General features: G+C 42.8%; 1 protein-coding gene across 1 annotated transcript; it reads left to right on the top strand.

Moving 5' to 3' along the window:
* The first annotated feature begins 19,684 nt into the window (after nt 1-19,684).
* LOC146062698 (uncharacterized) lies at nt 19,685-24,862 on the top strand. Its single transcript, XM_083174754.1, has 3 exons — nt 19,685-19,777; nt 20,854-21,441; nt 23,060-24,862. The coding sequence occupies exons 1-3, from the start codon at nt 19,720-19,722 to the stop codon at nt 23,923-23,925; spliced, it is 1,512 nt and encodes a 503-aa protein (XP_083030880.1). The 5' UTR covers nt 19,685-19,719; the 3' UTR covers nt 23,926-24,862.
* Nucleotides 24,863-25,906: the final 1,044 nt, after the last annotated feature.

Raw genomic sequence — 25,906 nt, 5'->3', positions numbered from 1 at the left:
CCTCCAGTGCTGTAGCTGGGCTCCATCTCCTCTTCCCCCGCGTGGGACCCTGCCGCCTGTCTGCGCGTGCCGTCCCTCTCCTCACGCCGAGCGGTGACCTCACACCCTCCTCACTTCCTCCTTCCGCCTCGCAGCCTCCTCTCCCCTGCCCGCTGGCTCCATCCTCGCTGTCAATCAACCGGGGGAGTCCCGCCTCCTTCTCCCCGGCGCCTGCGGTGAGTCCAGCGTCAGTGCCACTGACTAGTGGCACCCGCTGCGGGGTGCCACATATATACATCTGTACTGTCACTGTTTACTTGGTCATATCATGGCTGTTGCACAACAATCCAAATCTAATTCCTAGTATACTCAAGTATAACTGGCCAATAAAGCTGATTCTGATTCTGATAGCGACCATTCATAGCAACACTATCCTATTTATCGTTCAGTGTGTACCTAAATGTCTTGCTCCGGCGGGTCATTAGCGATTTCCTCTTCCATCTGTCCATGCAGCTCAACCTGAGGATATCATCAGTGATAGCATACTACTGGATGGGGCCACTGCTGATATAATTTGTAAAATCGCATATACACAAAATGTCATTGGGAGTTCAAGGGAAATCACATTATTTGCAAAGTCGTCTAGTATGTACCCAGCTTGAATCCCCTCCAATGTGTTAGATTTGTTTATCGTTTTTTCTGGTACTTGTTTAGTTTCACGGCGGCCGATATATCGGATTCGATATTGGCTGATCCAATGCGATTTTTTACGTTCATTACCCCACTATCCACTACGCATGGAGTTGATGTTATATAGTGTGGCGAGCGCAGTAATCCGCGTCCCTTTGCCACGCTTTGGGCTCGGTGGCTCGCTGCGATCGCCACACTATATAAAATCATCTCCATGTGTAGTGGATAGTGGGGTTATGAACAGGTAAAAAATCGCATCGGATCAGCCGATATATCGGCTGATATCGCATCCGATATATCGGCCGCCGTAAAACTAAACAAGTACCTTTTTTCTTTTAAATTATTCCATCATTGTCAATGTAGAACATGGGTCCTCAAACTGCGGCCCTCCAGATGTTGTGAAACTGCAAATCCCAGCATGCCTTGTCACAGTTTTAACACTCCCTTATAGCAAAACTGTGGCAAGGCATGCTGGGATTTGTAGTTTCACAACATCTGGAGGGCCGCAGTTTGAGGACCCATGATGTAGAATATATGTAGTTGTGTAAAAGTAAGGAGCCCTTGTCCAGAAGGGTATGGATCATTGGATAGACAGCAACTAGGTCGACAAGCATTAGGTCGACATGCATTAAGGTCGACATGACTGAAGGTCAACATGCAGGAAGGTCGATAGGTCATTATGTCGACACAATCATTAGGTCGACATGGGGAATGTCGACAGTCAAAAGGTCGACATGGGGTTTTCACCAGTTTTTGTCCCTAATTTTCACATAGTCGACATAGATACTGAAACGTAGCACCGCACCCCCTCGCATGGCTCGCTGCGCTCATCATGCTTCGGGCACACTGTTTTATTCTCCCACCACACCCTAGTGGATGGTAGGGCTTGAAATACCGCCAGTCGGCAATTGTTGGCTTGAAAAAAAGTGAAAAACCCCATGTCGACCTAATGCTTGTGTCGACCTAACGACCTAACTCATGTTGACCTTCATGCGCGTCGACCTTCTTGCATGTCAACCTTTAGTCATGTCGACCTTAATGCATGTTGACCTAGTGGTGTTGACCTAATGCTTGTAGACCTAGTGACCGTATCCCGTCCAAAGCAGAATATTTCAATGCTTGTTTCTAAAATGTTTTAAAGCCATGTAAAGGCATACAGTATGAAGTTGTTTATAAGGTATATATGTTTAATTTTGTTATTCTCTAACATTTGTGTTATAGAATTTTTGGTACTTGTGTATTTTGGCGGCGCCCCCGATGTCCGTCGTACGACGAACAGATCGCATCGCATCGCATGCCATGCACCCGATGGCATGCGATGCGACGCGATTTTGACCCCCTATACGACCAAAAATCGTATAAGCACCCTAAAGGGTGCTTTTGAGCACCCAAATGGGTGCTTACAATGTTAAATGCACCCCCACGCCACCCCCCACTATAAACGTGAACCCGAAGCGTGGCGAGCGCAGCGAGCCCGCGAGGGGCGGCGGTACGCGTCCTACGACCTTTTTATACCCCCACTATCCACGTCGGCGTGGAGTTGAGAATAGAATAGTGTGGCGAGCGCAGCGAGCCACCGAGCCCGAAGCGTGGCGAGCGCAGCGAGCCCCGCGAGGGGACGCGGATACCTTCACAGTTATACGCGTCCCCTCGCGGGCTTCACAGGTGTCCGTGGCGACGCGGACACCTGTGAAGCCCGCGAGGGGACGCGTTTACCTGTGAAGGTATCCGCGTCCCCTCGCGGGGCTCGCTGCGCTCGCCACGCTTCGGGCTCGGTGGCTCGCTGCGCTCGCCACACTATTCTATTCTCAACTCCACGCCGACGTGGATAGTGGGGGTATGAAAAGGTCGTAGGACGCGTACCGCCGCCCCTCGCGGGCTCGCTGCGCTCGCCACGCTTCGGGTTCACGTTTATAGTGGGGGGTGGCGTGGGGGTGCATTTAACATTGTAAGCACCCATTTGGGTGCTTAACATAGTATAAGCACCCATTAGGGTGCTTATACAATGTTTAATCGCATCGCATCGCATCGTATGGCATCGTATGCCATGTACAATGGCATACAATTTCAAAATTGTATGCCATCGTGCTCTATCGTACGATATCGCGTCGCATCGCATACCATCGTATGTGTTATGGTATGCGATGCGATGGGCGCCGCCAAAATACACAAGTACCGAATTTTTTTTTTATATAAATACGACACTTTGAAAAAGCAATGTTGTTCTGAAGTCAAACGATCTTTTTTTTTGTATAGAAATTCACAGATGTTAAATGCCAGAAACAGAAATAATATTCGGCCAAACCCCTATTTTATATTGCCTACTGAGATAAGAATATGTGTTATTTTTTGGTCTTTCAAGCTAACATTTTATTAACAACAAAGTTGTGTTTTTCTCTAGGAGAAGCACTCTGTGCCAGATATAATCGTAGCTTCATCAGTTGGGTATTGCCTTGTGTCTTTTTTACTTTTTTTCAGTTGAATATTGAGGTATAGATTGGCATTTCCATGATTTTACCCTTTCTTCGAACAGTATTTCCAATTTTACCTTGAAAAAAGAAAAACAGAAAAAAAAGCAAGCAAGAAAGAAAAACAAGCATGCATAAGCTAGAGAGAGAGAGAGAGAGAGAGAGAGAGAGAGATTGGTAGCTCTCTTGAGATTTCCCTTGTACTTGGCTCCCTGCACAACTGCCGGGAGGGCCACACAGACCAGCTGCAGGGCCGTATACAGCTAAACATTACATTTAAATTTTTATTTTATGTTAATATTTACATATGATTTAAGCTATTAAATTATTTGTTTTTTAATTGAGAACTGTCTTGTCTAATCATTGGGACAGCCAGCGCTGGCACATTTCTATTTTTTTATCTGTCTTTTTAATTAGAGTTTGACAACCCTGCGCCAGCAGCTGTTGATAGCGCACCACATCACATCTTTTTCTTTTCTTACCATACGTACTGTGTTATTGGTTTATGTACCAACAGATGCCCTACCCCCACTGTAGCTCCACCCATGAATCCACAGTCCTGGGCTCCACAATTCCTGATAACTTAATGTTAAAATACTGTACATTTCTTCCATTTTCACTGTCATTAAGTTAGGTTTCAAGCCTCTTAGTGATGTGTAAACATAGGTTTCTTTTTATCCTTTTCACTGTCATTAATACAGTCTGTGAGATGAGCCATTACAAAATAAGAGGTATAATGCTAGCACTTTGTTAATTCTGGTCTTTGAAGTCTTGTCCAGAAAACTGTTACCTTTGTTGTTCAACATACGTCCAATAATTGCACCTGGAACAGCATCATATGGAAGGAACAGAGCTTTATAATTAGCATCATTCATCATTTGTATTCTGAATACATCATTAAGCGATTTGGATATTGTTAGAAAAATGTGATCAATTTTACATCTTCTAATCTTTTTTTGCAGGTATAGTATTTATTATAGCTGCAGTAATTATAATGGTTTTAATTATGTGCAATCATCAAATTATTTTCTAAATTTAATATCATAATTTTGTATCTTAATTTGTAAGTCATTTCTTGCTAAATTGAGCTTCACTCTATTAATGCACCTTGAATGTTATGCAGAATATCTGGTTATGAGTTGAAAAAGACGAAATACTGCATGTCTCAATGTTGCCCTCTAGTGTTTGGAAACATGGCTAGTTTTTATTATCTCCGTCAATGTTCAATATAACATAATTGATTGTCAGCAAAGGGTTTTCCAAGCATGCCTGGCAGGCTTGGCAACTTGGCACCATGGCCGGTGACAGGGGGGGTCAAGGGGGACAGTCATCCTGGGCCCGATGATCTCAGGGGCCCCCAAGCCAGCCGCTCAGCCCCCCAGATCTGCTGCCTGGCCAGTCACTGCATCCCCGCAGTCTCTGCTGCCCGGTCGCTCCGTCCCCCAGCTCTGCTGCCCGCATGGCTACTCATCTCCGAGTCCCCAGCGCAGCACTGCAGTGCTGCCCAGCCGCTAGCCTAGGCAAACAATTGTTTTATTTTTACACTGACAGTCTGCACTCTGCAGACAGTCCTGGTTCTGTAGCACCGCCCCCTCACGGCTGTTTGCCGTGATTCGCGGGTCGGCGGTGAGGGGGTGGAGCCTAAGTGACACTTGTCATTCAATCTTGTCATATTGGCCCTGCCCCCTCACAATCGACCTGCAAATTGCGAGATTTTTAAGCCATGGGTCAGAGGCTTAAAGAAGGCTGCTGCCCAGACCTGGCATCAATGACAGCTGCTCTCCTCCCTCCTCCTATCAGAGTAAGTGTGTGCACTACATGTATGTGTGTCTGTCTGTGTTCTAAGTGTGTGTGTGTGCATGTATGCATGTTTGTGTGTGTGTGTGTGTATATATATATATATATATATATATATATACATACCCTCCAACATGACCCATTCCATTAGGTACAAAATGCTCTGTTCTTGGACTTACCTGCCAGTGGCAGTTACAGAGGTGGGGCTGCAGCACAGTCCAATATTCAAAGAGGGGGGCGGCACATCAACTGACAGAAAGTCCAGGACAGTGATGTTTGGGGTGGCATTAGGTGTGGCTCCCCTTTTTGAATATTGGACTGTGCTGCAGGCTCACATCTGTAACTGCCACTGACAGGGAAGTCGAGGAACAGAGATTTTGTACGGGTATGTATATATCCAGCGGATGACCAAAGTGGATTGTGAGTGCCAGAGCCTATGCCTACATATATATATATATATTTTGGAGAATCCGCACTCACGGCCAGCCCTTGTCAACTTTCGGGGTGCTCCACTTAAGTAAACATCCAATGATGTTCCCAATATATCACAGGTGTAGAGCCAGAAACAGATCCACAAGGAGCACTCACCAATAAGATCAATTGCAGTTTAATGGTACTTGTTTAGGATACAAAACATCTTACTTTTGTAGTGCTTGTGCTGTACGGATGTGGCAGGTGATCTGTCTTGACAAAGGCCCTCTAGTGGCCGAAACGTCGACTCCAATACAAAAGTAAGACGTTTTGTATCCTAAACAAGTACCATTAAACTGCAATTGATCTTATTGGTGAGTGCTCCTTGTGGATCTGTTTCTGGCTCTACACCTGTGATACATATATATATATATATATATATATATATATGTGTATGTATTTTATGTGTGTTCTTTTGTGTGTATGTATATCCAGGTGCCTGGAGTCCAACCGCTCAGGCACCCGCCCCTCCGCCACTAAGATGTCCGGCCACCGGAGAAGTGACCCCTGAGTGCTGCTGTTCAGCTGATGGGTAGGTGGGTACAATAAAGAGGCACTTCTCTCCCTCCCTGCTCAGCACCACTACTCTCACCCTATCTCCCTACTCTTCACCACTACTCCCACCCTCCATATCTGCTCCATACCACTACTCACATCCTCCTCCCTTGCTCCGCATCACTAGTCCCACCCTCCTTCCATGCTCCGCACCACTACTCCCATCCTGCTCTTTACCATTACTGTGCTTAATGGGGAAGGGGGCCCCCACAGATATCAGTGTATGGGGCCCCAAGATTTCAATTGCCAGCCCTGCTTGGCACTCTTTACAAATATAACACAGTACAGTATCTTTCACACTTAGGTTTCACAGACAATTGTGTGTGATGTGACTTTTACACGACCATTGTTGTACACTATGGGCAAGATAACATTGACCCCTTGGACTATAAATGAAAGGGAATCATTTTCCGAGAGAATAGTACACAAAAACATTTTCACCAAAATCAGTATAAGAAAATATAAAATTAATTTAGATGTGTTGTACTGTTTTAAGTTGCACTGTGGGGCATACACAAGGTAAGATATATGCTATGGCTGATTTTGACTATGGGATTTCCCCTTGAAGGGAATGGAGCCGTTGGAGCCATTTTTGACTATGTGCACTTAGGATGTGCAGTTGCCAAATAAAGTGTGGGGTCATTTTAGTCCATTCGGATGGGGCATGTGCACGGTCTTTTGTGCGCATGTAACATACATAGTAACATAGTAATTTAGGCCGAAAAAAGACGTCAGTCCGTTTTTCCAGTGTATACATATTCAGCATGGATAGTCTATCTTTATTTTCTAGTCACTCAAGATCCCTTATTAGTTTAGTAGCCACTCTCTGAACCTGTTCCAGTTAGGGATGTGCACCGGCCACTTTTCGGGTTTTGGGTTCTGATTACCTTGAGGTTTTGGGTTCTAATGGGTTTTGCCAAAACACCTCCTAAGTGTTTTGTGTTTGGATTTCTTGGGTTTTGGGTTCTGTTTTTTTTGTGTTAAAAAAGCATAAAAACTGTTAAAATCGCAGAATTTGGGGGGGGGGGGGGGGGGGTGCTCCTACGCTATATTAACCTCAATAATATTAATTTCCACTCATTTCCAATCTATTCTGAACACCTCACAATATTGTTTTTAGGGCAAAAGGTTGCACCAAGGTAGCTGGATAACTATGCTAAGCCACACAAGTGTGCGGCACAAACACGTGGCTCATGTAAGAGTGGCACTGCAGCAGTTGATACGGCAGTACTAGGCACCAGACCGGTAGATATGGCAGTATTAGGCAGTGAGCGCCAGACTAGACAGGTAGATACGGCAGTATTAGGCAGTGAGCCCCAGACCAGACAGGTAGATACGCCAGTATTAGGCAGTGAGCCCCAGTCCAGACGGTAGATATGGCAGTACTAGGCATCAGACAGGTAGATAAGACAGTACTAGGCACAAGACAGGTAGATACGTCAGCAATACTAGTATTTTGCACCAGCAGAATTTATAATAATTCATTTTATTATTAGGTACTGCTTGGCAGTGGTACTCAGTGGCACACATCAGTGCACAAGCAGCATGGAATTATTTTTTACAGTCCCACACAACACAAGTATTATTATTTTTTTTATTAAATTAGATATAGCAGCCTAGTATGTACTTGTACTACTAGGTAGGTACACTTAGGCAGTAACACTGCCAGTGGCAACAGTGGACTGAGTAAATAATACTGGCAACCTCTATTCACAGTATTTAGTGCAGGCAGGCAGCACCAGTGGACTATATATAATTCAATTAATTATTAATAATATAGCAGCCTAGTAGGTAGAGAAAATAAACTAATAGGTACTAGGTAGGTAGGCAGGCAGGCAGGCAGTAGCACTGCCAGTGGTCACCAGAAAAGGTAGTTATTAATATTACACACCACCAGTAGCTTTATGCAGTGTACCAGCAGAATTTATATAATAATTAATTTTATTATTAGGACGGTACTGCTTGGCAGTGGCACTCAGTGGCACACGTCAGTGCACCAGCAGCATGGAATTATTTTTTACAGTCTCACACAGCACAAGTATTATTTTTAAATTAAATTATTAGATATAGCAGCCTAGTATGTAGGTACACTAGGTAGGCAGTAGCACTGTCAGTGGCAACAGTGGACTGAGCAACTAAATAATACTGGCAGATTCAATGCAGGCAGCACCAGTGGACTACATATATAATATAATTAATTAATTATTTATTAATATGTAATATAATATTACAGCCTGCACAGCACAGCACAGCACCAGAGGTAGGCCCCAGCACAGAGGAGACAGTAGTACTACAGGTACACAGTTAGACTGTTCTCCTGAGCACAGAGCTGGTCCTAGCCTAAATGACACCCTAGGCAAGATTTTGGCTGGTGCCCCCTAGCACCGCCACTATTTTCACCTCTGACCCTGCTCCCCTTTCCCAGCACTATCAACCCTCATCATAGCAGTCATCATTTTGAAGCTCCTAGCCGCATTATTTTCAATAGAAACAGTGCACACATTCGGTGCGCAGCCCAAACAGGGGTGTGTTCTTGCTGGGAAGGGGCATGGCCACACAATACTACCCCCAATTCAAATGATTCCACACAGTAGTGCAACTTTATTCGCATTATATCATGTGATGGTGTCCCTTATTCACATTACATCACACAGTAGTACCACTTTACCTTATGTACATTATATACTCCTCACATTATTCACATTATACCCTTAGAAAAAAATCCTGAGAAAATATTGTATTTTAAGCACCTCCATGGCCAGAGCCAGATTAAGGTCTAAATGGGCCTGGAGCTGAAAATGATCAAGGGCCTATTATGCGCAATAATAGGGGTTGCAACCAGCACCTAATAATGTGGGTGGCGTGACCAGTGTTCTGTTTGGGTGGTCTGCTCATGGGTGTGTCTCTATTTGTGTAAATACTTTCAACTAATTATATATGCCTGGAAAAGGCAGGGGGCTGGCATAAGAAAAATGCAGGGAGATATATTGGTGGGTGCACTCCAAAGGTGCACCCGCAGGACGCCGATGTCCTAAGATACTTGCGGGGTAAGGCACCACTCCAGTCCTAAAAAAATACTGAAAACCGAAACTTGGTAGGCAATATGTCAGCACCTTTTATGTGGTAACCTAAGTTTACCACACCATATACTCCTTCTACAAATCATGCAACACAATAGTAGCCCCCTTATACTGTACTTGCTTCTTACACATTATGCCACATGCCAAATTCACACCGATTGAGCAAAAATTCACACTATGGCACACAGATTGAGCCAAAATTCAGGTTATGCCACACAGATTAAGGCAAAATTCACATTGTGCCACATGGATTGAGCCAAAATACACACTATACCAGGCATGTCCAAACAGTGGCCCTCTAGCTGTTGTGAAACTACACGTCCCAGCATGCCTTTACATCGTTTTTGCATTCCCTAATTGCAAAACTGTGGCAATGCATGATGGGACTTGTAGTTTCACAGCTGGAGGGCCATAGTATGGACATGCCTGCACTATACCAAACAGATTGAGCAATAATGCACAATATGCTTCATAAATAGGGGCATTGCGCGCCAAAGGCGCACATTAAAAATATACACCATAATGCCCATTACATGTTAAGCCTCACACCATAATCTCCATTACGTATTATGCCAAACACCATAATGCCTATTAAAAATGATGCTACATAAGTGTTGCATATCTACATGTTCATTGCCAGGGGTTCCATGCTCATTGCCATGTGGGATTACATGCTCATTGCCAAGGGGGAATAAATGCTCGCGGTAACTGGGGGACAGTCGCCACCGGGCAGAAATGACAGCCATTAACAGCCGGGCAGAGAGCAGGGGGCTGCCCGGCTGTATTCAGAGCACTGTATGTCCCGGCTATTTGAAATAACACCCCTTTTATACCAGAAAATGCAGGGAATATGGTCCCAGGATCATGCAGGGACATTCTCGGACTGGCCCCTTTTACACCAGCCTAGTCCCTGCATTTTCTAGGGTGAGGGGGAGAGAAAACCACCCCCGCCCCCCTTTAAACAACCAGCTATATCTTCGGAACCAACTGACCCATTTACATGTAGCCTTCAAATGATTTTGGTCCCGTGAAACTGGGCCATTTTGTTCCAAAGAAATCTGTCCTCAAACAACATGAGCAGCCATGAAATTACATTTCAGAAATGAAAAAAAAATAATAGTTTTACCTGCAATATCTCTAGAAGCAATGAACCCATATGGACCCTGTATCAGATTGAAGGCCCAGCGATTTGAGTTCCACTGAGATCAACCTCGAGTTTCTGTGATGCTGTAGGGGGAACTGGCAGCCGTTGGAACCGGGTGGAGTTCGGATTTAGCGGGTCCCATGTTATCCTATGGGGAAAACGTTCCAGGTTTGCCTGGCGGTATCTCCGGTTCCCGGGGGGCTAGCGACGCAGGGCTCATCTCATTGGAAAGCCCTGACCCTCAGCTACAAAATGGGCCTATTTGGAGAGTGGGCCTGGAGCTATAGCTCCATCAGGCCCATTGTTAATCCGGCTCTGTCCATGGCCACACTGCAACCCAGCACAAAGCAGTGTGTGCTGGGCAGAGGAGAAGAGCTGCAGCTGCTGCTGTCACTTAAGGGGAGGGGGCCCGGGGCCCCCACTGGGCCCTTCCATCAGACTTTGGCCTGGGTAATTTGTACCCCCTACCCCTTTCTCTTGGCACCCCTGATAATACCACACAGTAATGCCCCTTACACATGACACACATTATTAATGTCCTTCATACACATAATGACACACATAATGACCCTTACACATATGTTGCACATTATTAATGCCCTTATACACATGACACACATAATGCACATTACACATTATTAATGCCCTTATACACATGACACACATAATACCTGTTACACATATGTTGCACATTATTAATGCATTTATACATGACCCCTTACACATATGCCGAACACTATTGCACAACCAACCCACCCATAGACAGCACTCGCACAGCCGCTAACACTGTGACCTCTGCCTCTGCTTGGATACAGATGTTTCCTCATACATCTTGCCTCAATAGGCCATGCAGCTCCTAGCCAGTTCTGCTATCTTTGGGTGCCCTTTTTGCTGAAAATTTGTCTTATTTGCATTGTTATGACCAGCACACACAAGGAGCTTCCAATGATTAAAATTATATGTGACATGCCTATATTCTGTGTGCGACTGTGTCTGTACCTGTATATGTTAGTGATTTCCATGAATACACTATTTCATATGCAGATACAGCCTCACTCACACGCAAAATATAGGCATGCTGCATATCATTTTAATCAGCAGAAGCTGCTGATTCCCCTAGGCATTCCAAATGCCCTGGGCAATTTCCTAGTTTGCCTATGCCTAAGGCCGACTCTGCCTAAGCAGAGAGGAGAACAGAGTACACACCAGCAATGAGGGAGACAGCCCCAGCGAATAAAATAATTAATTACAGCACAGCACACCAGAGGTAGACCGCACAGAGGAGACAGTAGTACTACAAGTACACAGTTAGACTACACAGCAGCACTGAGAGACAGCCGCAGCGATTGAAAAATATTGCGCTCAAGGTCAAGCTCAAGTTTAAGCCCCAGCAGCAGCACCAACACACCCTCTCCCAACCCACTACTTGATGGAGTAAAGATGGCGGGCGCGGCAGCCGCTTTTAAAGCCTCGCGAAATCCGGCGCCGGGAGATGGCGTTCTGACCACGCGGACGGACCCGAGTCAGGCGGGAATCTCCGAGCGCTGCTCGGAATCGGGCTCGGAATGATGACGTTCATGGGGGCTCGGATCTCCGGAATCCGAGTCTGCACATCTCTAGTTCCAGTTCATTTATGTCTTTTTTAAGGTGAGGTGCCCAGAACTGAACACAGTACACTAAGTACCTGATTCTAGTTCACTCACAAAAGCAAACCATGTGCACTGCAGGTGGGGCAGATGTAACATGTGCAGAGAGAGTTAGATTTAAGTGTTATTTTGTGCAGAGTAAATAGCTTCTTTCATTTTTCACTGCAATATAGATATCAGTTTAAAGTACAAACCCAACCCAAATCTAACTCTCTCTGTGAATGTTACACCTGCGCCACCTGAATTTGCTTTTGCGGATGAACCACAATCAGGCTCTAAGTGTGGCCTCACTAACAAATTCTAAAGAGGCACTATCACACTGGAATTTCTCAAGTCCGTTCCCCTTTTAATGCATGCCAGGGTCCTGTTTGCTTTTGCTGCAGCACTTGAGCGGTGTGCACTATTACTCAACTGGTTAAAATCCTTTTTGTAATGCAGAGCTCCCCATAATAACTTAATTTTACTTATAACTAGCGTGTTCATTTCTGCATTTATCTACATTAAATTGCATATTCTACCTATCTGCCCTCTTTTCTAGTTTAATGAAGTCATTTTGTGTGCTTCCACATCTCCTTCTGAGTTAATTTCCTTACTCAGTTTTGTGTCATCTTTGAATATTGCAATTTTACTTTCTAGGCCCTCACATAGATCATTTATGAATAGATTAAACAAGGTTGGACCCAACAGTGATCCTTGCGGGACTCCACTTTGGACCTTTCCCCAGCTGGAACGTTTACCATTTACCAATACTCTTTGTTCATGACCATATAACCAAACCAATCCACGACCATATAACCAAACCAATCCACCTTTATCCAAGTTCAGATTTTATCCCCTACCCCTAGGTTATCAAGTTGTATTAACAACCTTTTATATGGCATTGTGTCAAATGCCTTTGCAAAATCAAGAAGAATTACAGTACATCCACTAATTTCCCTAAGTCCACATTCCTGCTGACATCTTCATAGTAACTAATTAAGTTTTTCTGGCATGATCTATTTTTAACAAACCCATAACTTGAGATCGGATTATATGCAACATAAAAAGCTTGAAATATGCATGCAAATATGCATGAAAAATATGCTACATTAAATAATTAATAAAAGTAAAATGCATGTGCATGGGGAGGTGCCAGGTTTGCCTTGGCACTCCCTAATAGATGGCACACACCGCCGCAGCCTCCTCCAGCCGTCATCTTCTTCAGGCTTCCCATCCACCCACCCACATGTGGAATGAAGTGGCCCCTCCAAAAACCGTCTTCAAGGAGATAGTACCTCTAGTCTCTGTCAAAGGATAACAGCATGGCTAGAGCTACCCAGAACTGCGGATTCGGGTAGCACTGGCACGCTGTTTGAATGAGACCCCTGTGCAACAAACATGTAACACCCCACCCCCCTTCACCCGGCAATTACCATGGGAATGAGCATGTATTTTCCCCTAGCAATGAGCATGTATTTTCTCCGCTGATAATGAGCATGTAATCCCCATGGCAACGAGAATGAAACCCCTGGCAAGAAGCATGTAACTCCTGTCAATATGCATGTATCCCCTAGCATTGAACTATCTACCTCTGACAACTAGCATGTAGGTAAGCCCACCCCACCTCCCTTGATTCACGGCACCCCGCGCCCCTCCCGCGATTCACGGACCCCCAAAACCCCCCCTCCCGCAATTCAGTGACCATCCCGCAATTTGCGGACCCCCTTACCGTTATTCAAGCCCCCCCCGAGCCCCCTCCCGCGATTTGCGGACCCCCTCCCCCTCCCGCAATTTGCAGACCCCCCTGACCGCCTTCCGGCAATCCCCCCCCCCCCCCCCTCAGCGGACCCCCGCGACCTAGCTCCCGCATTTCACATACCCCCGTGAGAATGGGGGGTCCTGTACCGCCACAAGCAGGTGCCGCCCCTAGGTGGGAAATCCGGCCCTGGCTGCCGCACTGCAGGTTCACCCACTGCCAGGAGCTGCATACTGTCCCCCACCCTCTTCCAGTTCTAGGGATGCCCATTGACCATCAATGATTTCAAATCATTGATGGTTTATGGCCAATGTTGAATACTTTTGCCATCGATGTGGGAGGACCAGATGGGTTCCCTACATCAATGGCAAAGGAGAACCGATCAAGTTTCAATTTTTTTAAGGTGCCGGGACAGGGAGCATAGCTCCTCCCCCTCACACCCGGAAGTCCCGCCACCGAGTTCTGATTGACCCATGGCCTATTCAGTCAGATATAATGGATGACTATCGATAGCTACAACAATCGATGGTTATCCAAGTAATATGTTACTACTATCGATGGCAGGGTGCAAAATCGCAATCAATACCAACTATTGATGGCGTCTGCACCAATGCCCATAACTACTCTGCAACAGCCAAAAACCTTTACTACCCCTCATGCCCACACACCTCTATCACTGCCCTGCCTCCTGTTCTCCTGCCCCGTAAATTCCGCCAGTGGGGACCCGCTCACCCTGTGTTGCCCACATTCCCCTATCTTGCTTTACCACCCAGCCTCCTGCTCTCATGCACCCTAACTCTCACCCAGTAGGAGGAGACACTGACTCAGGGGCACCATCCTGTACTCCTTTGCTGCCACGCTGGACCCTCACCCACTGGCAGAAGCTGCACAGTGTCCCCCACCCTCCTCTTTAGTCCCCCATATGCCCACACACCCCTATCACTACCCAGCTTCCTGCTCTTCTGAACCGTAACTTCCACCACTGGGGAGTCGCTGACGCTGTGTCACCCACATACCCCTATCATGCCTCATAGCCCAGCCTCCTGCTCTCATGCACCCTAACTCCCACCCAGTAGGAGGAGACACTGACTCAGGGTCACCATCCTGTTCTCCTGTGCTGCCACTCTGGACCCTCACCCACTGGCAGAAGCTGCACAGTGTCCCCCACCCTCCTCTTTAGTCCCCCTTATGCCCACACACCACTATCACTACCCTCCTGTTTTCCTGTGTCGTGACCTCCGCCAGTGGGGAGCCGCTGACCCAAAAACACCCTACGATACTATTGCACACACACACCTAAACAACCGCTTTTTAATTAAACAAAACAATGCACACCCCCTTCCAAATCATATGCTCTCTATTTAACACATTTCACCTATAACTCAAGTTGCAATACAGGGCATCTTTCATACAATTCTAACCATATTTATCACAATACAAACATTCACAAATTAAGGGGGCGCAGCCCCTTACGACGGTGTGAAGAGTGCCCATAGGGCGCGATGAATCACCTAGTTATTTTATATCTAGCTTCTTAATTTAGAACTTGAAGCAAACTGATGAAATCAAGCTCCTTTATCTGTCCAATCTGTCAGGAGGGAACAATAATCTGGCAATACAGATAAACAGATAAATATTATTGTTCGGAAACATTTATTAAATCAATTGGCTTTAATCAATTAGTGTTTGGGAGCAAATGTTCAATTCTAAAAAGCTCCAGATTTTTAGTTTTACCAGATAGATTGGACAGATAAGTCTGTAGGTGTGTACCCAGCTTTACTCATATAACCAATTTGTTTGAAAAAAGACATTCACATATAATACAACTTAGGTTGTACCATATAAAGAAATGAACACATATTATTATAATAAGATACTGTAATTATGTTAATTGTCGAAGCTAAAATACATTTCCTAACTAAATACTCTTGTGAGTGAAAGGAGGACATTATTCAGACATCAAAAGAGGTTTAATTGGGAATGAAAAGTAATAGAGTGATTTAAGTCTAAAAGTAGGACAACTGATACAGTAGGTAGTGAATAATGTTCATTGTTTTTATATAAGTTTTATAATATATTTTTTTATTATAAAATGTTGAATGCATCATATTTGATTTATTTGGCGCTTAAACATAACTTACTTCTATCAGAGAAAACTCATTGCAAGCTTGGCAGAAAATGGAGTATTTCAAATATAGCTCTGCTTCAACATCTTACAGTTTTTTTTGATGAGACATAGGGGGTTATTCTGGTTGATTTGCAAGGCTGCAAATTTTCAGCCTTGCAAGTTCACCAAATCCCACCCGGCATATGCCGGGCCACCCCCCTCGCAGCGTGTGTTCGCACGCAGGGCCATCGAATGATGTGGAACATACACGCATATCTAAGTAACTCTCAAGTCACTTAGATTTGCATGCACCCTTGGGAGGAAGTGGGCGGGCAGCTGTCATCTGGTGATGTCAGCTGCCCGCCCTGGCACCGAAATCACGGCCCGATTACCATGGGAATGCCCAGCATTTACATGGGACGCCGATGAAACGCTGGGTGTTCCCATGGGCACAATTATCGGTACTTGTGTAGTTTCACAGCGGCAGTTACATAGTTAGCATAGCGTCCCTGTCAGAATTTTTTGCACGCAACTGACATATGCACATACACAGAAATAACCCTATGCATATGCCCACCATTGGTCCCCATGCAAATGTTCTGGTCCATGCGAATAACCCCCATAGGCTTCAGGACCCTAATCCAAAAGAATGTCTTTCTCCAGTATTAACTCTATTTCTCAGAATTAAGCAACCATAGAAATGTAAAGCCCATAGTCTTATAGAGATAAAGTGGCTACAAAAGATATTAGAAATATAAATAGTACGTCATGATTTACAATTAAATAACATAAAACCAGAACATGATTAAGATATTATTATCCACAAGATAGAAAACATAAATAAATTATATTTCAATCCTTTATCCAAAAACAGTAATAGATCCTACAATTCAATTGAGTAACATTCATAAATAAAGTATAATATATCTTGGAAAATTTATGAAAAAACTGATCATAACAATTGGATTATAATTGAATTCTTTAGGAAACGCCTTTAGAAAAAAAAAGCCCTCATTAGGTTAAAATTATTATTTCAACAAAATCTATTTGTGTGTTTGCTGAAAAAACCAAGTCATTCTTGGCTCAAAGTTACACTATCAACGGACATTACCTGTTTTAGAATCTCTGTATTAACTTACAGGTATGTCTCAGGAATATAGGTTGCTCCAGAGTCATTATTTCGTAGGATTCTGATAATGCAGTATGCTCCCTTTATATGCCTTGTGTGCTTTTCATTATCCACAATCATTGGCATGATGTTCCTGAGTTACACCCGTTGTCACTTCAGGATCACCTGGAGCTCCCAGCAATGTCCAATCCAAGGGACATAGGTGCCGCCATGACACCCAGGGTCAGCTGATTTATGGATACCTGTCCACTAACTCCAGCATGGGTAACATGATTCTGGTAAATCCAGGTAGTTTCACTTCCTGGTTCTGTCCTGATTGCTGCTGCGGTTAGTCACCAATCATTTGCCACCTTGGGGGATATAAGCCAGGCTCTCAGACTCCTCCAGTGTATTGAACAAATGTCTGTTTCCTGTAGTTAATCTCCAGAGACTGCATCTTGGCTCCAGAGTTAGCTCCTTGCTACTTGCGCTTCCAGTGACCTGTTGCTCTTTCCCTGGATATCCTGCTGCCAGTTTCCCTTCTGCTTTATACCATATCCAGTAGACCTGTTGGGATATCTGTGCTCCTCCAGGAAATTCTAGCCAGGAACATCATTGGCTCCCTTGCCACACCATTAGTTCCCAGATCGATAATACCATTTGTTCCCAGGCCACTCCATTGGTTCCCAGACTGATCATACCATCAGCTCCTAGGCCGCACCATCAGTTCCCAGACTGTATATACCATTGACTCCTAGGCTGAACCATAAGTTCCCAGACTGATACCCACTGTCTCCAAGACCTCGATATCTCATCATCAGTTCACAGACCAATTGTGCACCGTTGGTTCCGAAACCAATATCTGCCTTTCTTGGCTCCCAGGACAAAAATACTAAGCCATCAGTCACCGGACCAGTTACCATTACCACCAGCCCCCAGACCAAAAGAACTTCTCCATCAGTTCCTGATTATCGTATCACCATTGTTCTCAGACTGACAGAGATTTCACTATATTACTCCTGCGTGCACAATTCAACTAGCGTATACTGTACATCAGAGTTCAGAAGACCATGGCAGGGGGCCGCAACCTGCTTATTAGGTGCAGTAAAGCCCAAAGCTCCTTTGCAGGGCTCACTGGTGAATACAATGTGCCCCTGTACCTGGTATTGTCATATCCCTGTCCTACTCTGCCCTTGTTTTTCACCACCTCTCACATCATTGCATGCTATCCAAATATATCACATCTCCTAAGTTCCTGTTTCCAGCGCCCTCCACTGGTTCACCATGGTCACAGCCAGGAACACAAAATCTCCCCATGCTGACTTCCCTGAGATGGTGATATCACTGTAGGACACTTGCGCCTGACAGGTCAATGGTAAATAGATACTGAAGGAGTTGCAGTCAAGAAGAAGGAGCCAAAAAACCTAGCTTTTTGGAAAGAGCCTATGGAAAATATAAGTGGATTCCAAAATTCTCCTCTGAAGTTAAGGCCACTGTTCCATTCTGGTGTATGCTGACTTCAATCAATACATTTCTGAGGGTATGCAAAAAAGAACAAAAAAGAACATTTTGTATACTGTATCACATTTTATCACAAATCTCAGTTACAATCAGGTAATAGATAGTATTTCGCCAATGGCTGGTACTGTAGTTTCCCTGCAGCTGTAGGAAGTCATCATATTGCTGTTTCAAAATCCCATTTAGAAATGTACATCTCATTATCATTGGAGAATGAGAGCTGGGAATCAGTAGTACTCACAGGTTTGAATGGGTTTACACTCAGTATCCCGACAGAATACCAACAGCGGGCTCTCGGTGGTCAGAATCCCAATGGATCCTGAAAGAAAAGTACAGGTGTTAGGTTCAGGATTAGGCACTAATGGGAGGGCTATAGTTAGGATGCAGAAGTGGGAGGGTTAGGGTTAGGATTAGGCACTAGGGGTAAGATTTCAGGGTTGCTTAGGGTTAGGCTGCGAGAGAGGATGGTTAGAGTTAGGCTGCAATACAAGATGGTTTGGGTTAGTCTGCAAGAGGGATGGTTTAAGGTTAAACTACCAGGATCTAGCAGTTGCTGTTGGGTAAACTGTAGCTTCTGGGATTTTAAACTCAACCATTTTACTCATAAGGGGCTTTCACTGTTTCTTTGGGGTGCTTCACTCACCTTCATGTATAAATAAGATGGTGCCCAAAACAAGTAGATATTTGTGAAATACTGAAATAAAGTGAAAGCAATTGTATGGACAAATACTCCCACCCCAAAATTTGATACAGCAATAGATACACTGTGAAATTTTATTTTTTCCTTGATAGATTGTAAACAAAAAAGCTTTTCTGAGATGGCCGCCATGTGCAATACCTACAGTAGCTATGGCCGTGGTGGTCTGGAAGGAATGGTAAATAGGAAGGATCCCCAAACCCTGCTAAAACACAATTTTGGCTCTGAGTTATTATGGCGACTGCCTCATTGTAATACACACAAGTCCAAAATAATAATTTTTTGACAACACAAATGTATAAGAGTGGACAATAGGTTCCTTTTTAGCTACCATATTGAAATTGATTTAAATTAGTACATGAAAGCTACCATAAGTATACACTGTCCAGCACGTGAAATGTCAGCAAAGTATATAGGCATTTAATACGGCTTTATAATTGATAGCTTGCAGATCACTTGCACAGTTTCCTGGAAAATTATAGGCTTTCATTTTGCTACAACAGGGAGCATTTTCTGTACTAATGGAGGAATATTAATAGTTCTGTAATATCAATTGTAATTACAGAACAAGGAACACTGGCGGGGTTACATTAGAGACTGCATAGACCCTGTTAAGTATTATGATTATACTTATATATACGAAACAGTTAAAGGGCAACAATTTCACTGCTCAGTACAAACGGCTTTTGTTCATCATCCTTTATTTAATACCACTCAGCCCAAAATGCATCTCTTCAAAGGAGAAAGTCACATTGGAAGGTCACCTATTTTCTTGTCTACAGGTAAATGATATTTGTGTAGGTGCTAGATATTGTTCGAAGACTGAATAAAATAAGCTAGAAATAACACAGAATGGAAAAAGTGCCAAAGCAATACAAATGATTAATTACTTAATATATGATAGCACAATTATCTTAAACATTCTAATTGATCTGTAATGATGAATCTATGCCCGACTCTGGATATGGGACGCAGATTAGAAGATGTAACACTTTAGTGCATTTAAACATTATGTACATATACCATTTGTTAGCTTTGTAAGGGTATTCAACTTAGCATAAATACAAAATTATATAGTTTACAATTTATTTTACCTCACAATTTGCTTCATATATTTAAAAAATTACAGTTTAGTCCAGTGTTATACTTTTAAGGTTGTTATATTCATAAGTGTTACTAATCACTGCTTAATACATTGTTTGGGCTTCGATCTATCCTTGGAATCTTCACTACTATGCTTTGAAATAGCATTTTTGCATTTTCTTTACTTAGAAAGGTTTCTTAGCAAATTCTTAGGCGTGCTACTGTATTGTTGTTATCACACTACACAATAGGGTACAGTTACAAAGCATGGCATACAGGAAAAAGGTGGTATTTCCTACCAAAAACAACAAAAACATATTTGTAGTCTAAAAAATAACACCTACAGTAAGTCTGATTTGTTGATATTTCCCTATTTTCATAAATGATTCTCATTGTGTTAAATCATGTAAAGTCATATAAAGTATATGGGGATGAAATGCACATAGAGCTGAATCATTTACAGTAACCAAGATTGGGAGATGACGATACATTGGGAGATAACGATACAGCCTTGATACAGGCTTTGTCTGGAAGCCCATTGTATTCGGGCTATGTACCCAAGGCGCCATATCTTTAGATCCAGCATGTAAACAACTTGACCTCCTACTTTTATAAAGATCTCCCAGTGGCCTTGTAGTTCAGTCAGGTATTACGATAATTGAAAAAAAATGTATACATCAGAATAAAATAAACTCATAAATGTGTACATATACTTCCAGCTAGACTAATATTATGAATGATAAAAATAAGCACTGTTACTGATTTTAAATTACAGGCATGCTGTCAACTTTAGTAATAGAAATATTACTATGCAGTTTATGGGGTACCAAAAGCTCTGCAATAGTCAGCTTCACGTCCAGCCCTCGCTTCACAATGGAGTCACTGAATAATACTATAACTGATGAGCCCAAACAAGCATTTACTGTTCCTCTTGATGTAGACCTTGAGGCAACTGAAACTGATCCAGTCACAGATGGTGGGACTCAGGTAAGTTCCCAGACTGCTATAACATTGACAGTGACCCCTGTTTTAAGCAATGTGACAGATGAAGTGGAAAATAATATTAAACAACAGGAACTATCTACGACAAGTATTGATCCTATACGACCAATTAGTTTGGATGTATTCAACATGACTATCACTGAGAGCGTTGTCTCTGTGGTAGATACGATTTCCAAAGAGACTGGGAACAATAGCACCTTAATCCCATTACTAGACATTAACAAAGCCGATCCGATTGAAGAACACTTAGGATCCTTCTTGGAAATACCAATGGAAAACAGTACAGCAGAAAAACATTGCTTCTGTAATATTCCCGGAGCCGAAGGACAAAAGGGAGACAAAGGTGACAAAGGGGATCCAGGTAATTTTACCTGTTAATGGCATTTTGTATCATGTCTCATTAGTTTGTGGGAGATAAGACAGACTGCATGTCACATGGGAATTTAAGTTTATGTGGTTGTTTTATCTGTCTATCTATCTATCTATCTATCTATCTATCTATCTATCTATCTATCTATCTTTTAATATATATTTTATTTTATTTTATTTACACTGATCTGTGTGATGCACCATCTATTATAAGAAGAAGCCATGGTATGCTTTTTTTTTGGTTTGGATGAATACAACTTACTCTATTGTACCTAAGATGTATATGGGCACAACATTATACTGTACTTACTAGTGCACATATATGATGTTACTAATGCACACACACTATAGTATGCACACTACAGTATAGACCTTATTCAGGTCCATCCGTTGGACCGTGTGCATTGCGTTGGCCCATGTGCGTTCACATAGGGCTGATATTTGCATGCGCTGAGTGCGTGCACCCACCTTAATGGGTGAAGGGCAGGGGGTGTGGGGTACTGGGCTGGCCCAATTAGCATATGGGAACACCCAGCATGTCGTATATATCGATAAATGTTATATTGTATTCTAATTGCACATAAGCAAATACCTATAAATATAAGGGTACAAAACGTATAGCAAATGTCACATAAGTATCTGCATTCTCCAATGTGGAATATGTGTGTGCTATATAAATAACTGGTAATAAATAAATGGCAATATGGCAAAGCTAGTGGCTTCCAATCATAAAACATCAACATCAGGAAGATATTTTTGGCCTTTGGGGGCCATAAAAATAATTCTGATACTCTACGGTGCTGTGATTCAAAAAGTTTGTATTTTATTATAAAAATATAAATGTCTAATGTACAGTATTGGAGGAGGATTTCTATTTAATTTTACATTTAAATTTCTGTCTATTTTTGTTTAATTACCAAGTTTATTTAATTTACTGGAGGAGATATAAGGAAAAAAACTCCTTCAATTACAATTTTATTACATATCAATTACAATTGTATTACATATATGGACTCCAATTATTCTTCCCTTCGACACAAACTGAAAGAATGTAATGAACACTTACCCCCTACTATTAATACTTCACTAGTTCTATTAGCATATAAAATCAGAAACCTATATTATCTATTTCTATTGTATTAGACATACCACCAAATTTTTTTGTTCACTGGGGAATTTCCTCTTTGCAGCCGCCACTAGATGGCACCCAACAGAGCAATTCAATTGTTGTTCTGTTTGGGGTGCTGAACTCTGGGGAGACACATGTCACTTCTCAACCCCTTATGCTGGCGAGCTGAAATGTTTGAATAATTGGGTGCCCAAACTGCACTTTTTTGGACACATCCAGCAATTCTGACAGGTTTAACTGTTTTACGCTGCTACACTTGACCAGAGTGCTAGAAGTGACTCGAAAAGTTTGGGCACAATCAGAGTGATTAAGAAAAAGTTGAGACATAATCATTACAATTAAAAACAACTAAATATCACCCCCCCCCCCGATCCCTAGTCACTTCCTATGGGAGGTTGGGTGTGATAAACAATTGAGTCAATCCTAAAAAGTTGTTTATGATCTTGTGAAGGCTAATGAATAGATTTTTCTTATTTTATAGGACAACCCGGAAAAAATGGTAAAAGAGGCCCTCAAGGGTTGGAAGGCACTAAGGGAGAAAGTGGTCTGCGAGGTGATAAGGGAGAGATAGGTCCCATTGGTCCAAAAGGTGACCCAGGGGTCAGCTGTGCTCTCTGCAGATCAGTGGAACATTTACTCTTTGTTAATGACAGCACCATAGGACTGCAAGGTAACAAAGGTGAACCAGGACATAAGGGTACAGAAGGAGACGTGGGACCCAAGGGTGACCCTGGGGAGAAAGGTTTGAAGGGCATTGATGGTATACCAGGAATTCCTGGAGAACTTGGACCAAAAGGATCTGTGGGACAAAGTGGTCCTGTTGGACTGAAAGGCGATCAAGGAAAACCTGGAGGGATTGGGCTACCAGGCAACCGTGGTCCACCTGGAGTACAAGGAAGAAAAGGGGAAAGAGGACCGAAAGGAATCTGTGCAGAACACATTGAAAACATCGCATTTTCTGTGGCTCTCAGAAACAACAGGAACATTATATTGCCAGGACAGCCCATGAGGTTTGATAAGGTTTTTGTTAATGATAATAAATCATACAATGTAAACTCAGGCATATTTGTTGCCAGTATTGAAGGTGTCTACTTTTTCACATATCACATAAGTTCATCCCAACCATCTCTAGTTGTTGGCTTAGCTCACAATGGTAAAGTTGTTGTCCAGACACACGCCTGGCAATCTGAGCAAAATGTTTGTCAAGCATCTGGATCTGTTTTGCTTCATCTTCTTGAAGATGATGAGATTTGGCTTCAAGTTTTAAAAGTTGCCCAAAATGAATTGATTTCTGATGAGTCCACCTCTCTCTTCTCAGGTTTTATACTGTATTCAGTGGAAGACTAGCAGTATAATGTAAGATAGTGAAAGCTGTGCTTGAACTTGTTTTACATCTGAATTATTTAGTAATAGACATATATTGTGCCACTTTTGAAATGTAAAGAGAGGAAACATCAGACTTATTTATATGAATCTTAATGAGCAGCATAGGGGTAAGTTTAAGCCCCTTTTTATGGCACTAATCTCAGAATTTTAAAAAAAATTAGAGCAGGCCTTTCAAACGCATCAAATGCTTTCCATTTTGTGCCTTTAGTAATGTAAAAAGCAGTGCCGCCGAGAGGGGGGGGGGGGGGGAGTTACTAATTACCCAGGCCCTGGCTTGCTGGAGGAGCCTGGCGGAGTTCCTGGTCCACCCCTCTCCCCCCCTTCCCCTTCCATCCCTCCTGGGCAGCAGCAGCACACACGTACTGCATTTGCTGTGCTGACAGCAGGCTCAGCATGAGCATCTCACTGACAGCGTGAGAGCTCATGTTAGCACAGCACATGCTGTAGGTGGGCTGCTGCTGCTACTTAGGGGGCGGGGGGGGGGGGCAATAACACTCCCCCCTCGACTTAAAGTGTTTTATCACCCCCCTAAACAATTTTGGGGTGTGGCCTAATCATGGGAGGTGGCCACGCCTCCCATGATTAGGCCACGCACCAGAAATTTTACTGGGGCCCAGCATACCTCTCGGCGGCCCTGGTGATAAGTACTGTATGTTCCAGATTGATATTTAAAGCTATATACAACCTGGCTGATGTCATTAAGGTATATAAATGTATATGTTTAATGTGTTTGCCAATTGTAATGGATGGTTATACAATTACATGTATATAAATGCATATCCAACAGATAATGTGTGACTGTACTGAACCAAATGTCTACTATGTCAGCATCCTGTTGGAGAAAGTGCTCTATATAAATTAAACTTACTTACATGCTATTAAAAATACCAATAATACACTATTTGTAAATGTGATAAATGACATCTTAAACAAAAAGGACATTTTAATATTGTAAGAATTGCTTAGTTTATGAATTTAATTATCTCTTTCTCTATAGTACTTATATGTGTGCTCATGTGTGTATATACTGTATATATGTCGTGCATACAAATATACAATATACAAATATAATCATATTTAGGCAAAATATTATACTATTAGTACATAAGATGCAATATTTATCAGGCCACTTAAATTACTGTATGCTCAAGCTTTTTATGGTGAATTCCAACAATTCTTCTACTCATATGCTATAATTGTATTAGTTCATTGTTTGTAGAAAGAAAACACAAATAGGATTATCAGGTATTTACACTTTATACCAATTAGTAAAATCAGCATATGCATAGCACAAAAAGTCCATAGCACTAGCCAGGGGTGCAGCCCATAAGGCCGTGCCCCTACCCATGAGGCCATGCCCCCAAACACCAGGGCTACTCTCCAACTTAAGCTTTATAGAATAAAGCAGTGGTTCCCAAACTGGGGTGCCTCAGGACACTTGCATGGGTGCCTTGGGTTGGTGGACCAAGATCAATTCATATTACTAATGGTCAATGTAACAGGCAAAACCAGTGCTTGTGGCTGCCAATCATAATATATGCAGACAAACAGAAGCAAATCCTGTCTCTCAGCAGATAACTGTGACATATAAACACAATAGACTTAAAGACTTAATTTTATATTTTTTTCTTGAATTTCTTCATAAGAAGCATTTGGCCTAGGGGTGCCTTGAAAATATTTTGATGCTTTAGGGTGCCCTGATTCAAAAAAGTTTGTGAACCACTGGAACTGTACAATATTTCTGTTGTGTATAGTAGAATGGGTTACAGCTAAGGCTTTGGAGGTATCCAATTACATACAATGAAATTAGAGTTTTTTCATGATTTTTCTCACTGTGTCACCAATATTTTTTTTTTATGTAGTATTTTTTTAACAGTGTATCCAATTAGAAAGTCCACAAATATATATATTTTTTCCGGGTAAAAATATATAGGTTCTGTGA

The sequence above is a fragment of the Crinia signifera genome, chromosome 3 (genome assembly GCF_055691185.1).
Source record: "Crinia signifera chromosome 3, ASM5569118v1, whole genome shotgun sequence".
Classification (NCBI taxonomy): Eukaryota; Metazoa; Chordata; class Amphibia; order Anura; family Myobatrachidae; genus Crinia; species Crinia signifera.
Note: the sequence above shows the minus strand (reverse complement) of the source record. Positions and strands in the feature narration are given on the sequence as shown.

What these genes read in the sequence shown, in the direction of transcription:
- LOC146062698 (XM_083174754.1), top strand. Translation starts at nt 19,720, where the DNA reads ATGCATCTCTTCAAAGGAGAAAGTCACATTGGAAGGTCACCTATTTTC. An exon ending in ACCTATTTTCTTGTCTACAG is followed by an intron (nt 19,778 to 20,853) that starts GTAAATGATATT and finishes TTTAAATTACAG; the next exon opens with GCATGCTGTCAACTTTAGTA. An exon ending in AGGTGACAAAGGGGATCCAG is followed by an intron (nt 21,442 to 23,059) that starts GTAATTTTACCT and finishes CTTATTTTATAG; the next exon opens with GACAACCCGGAAAAAATGGT.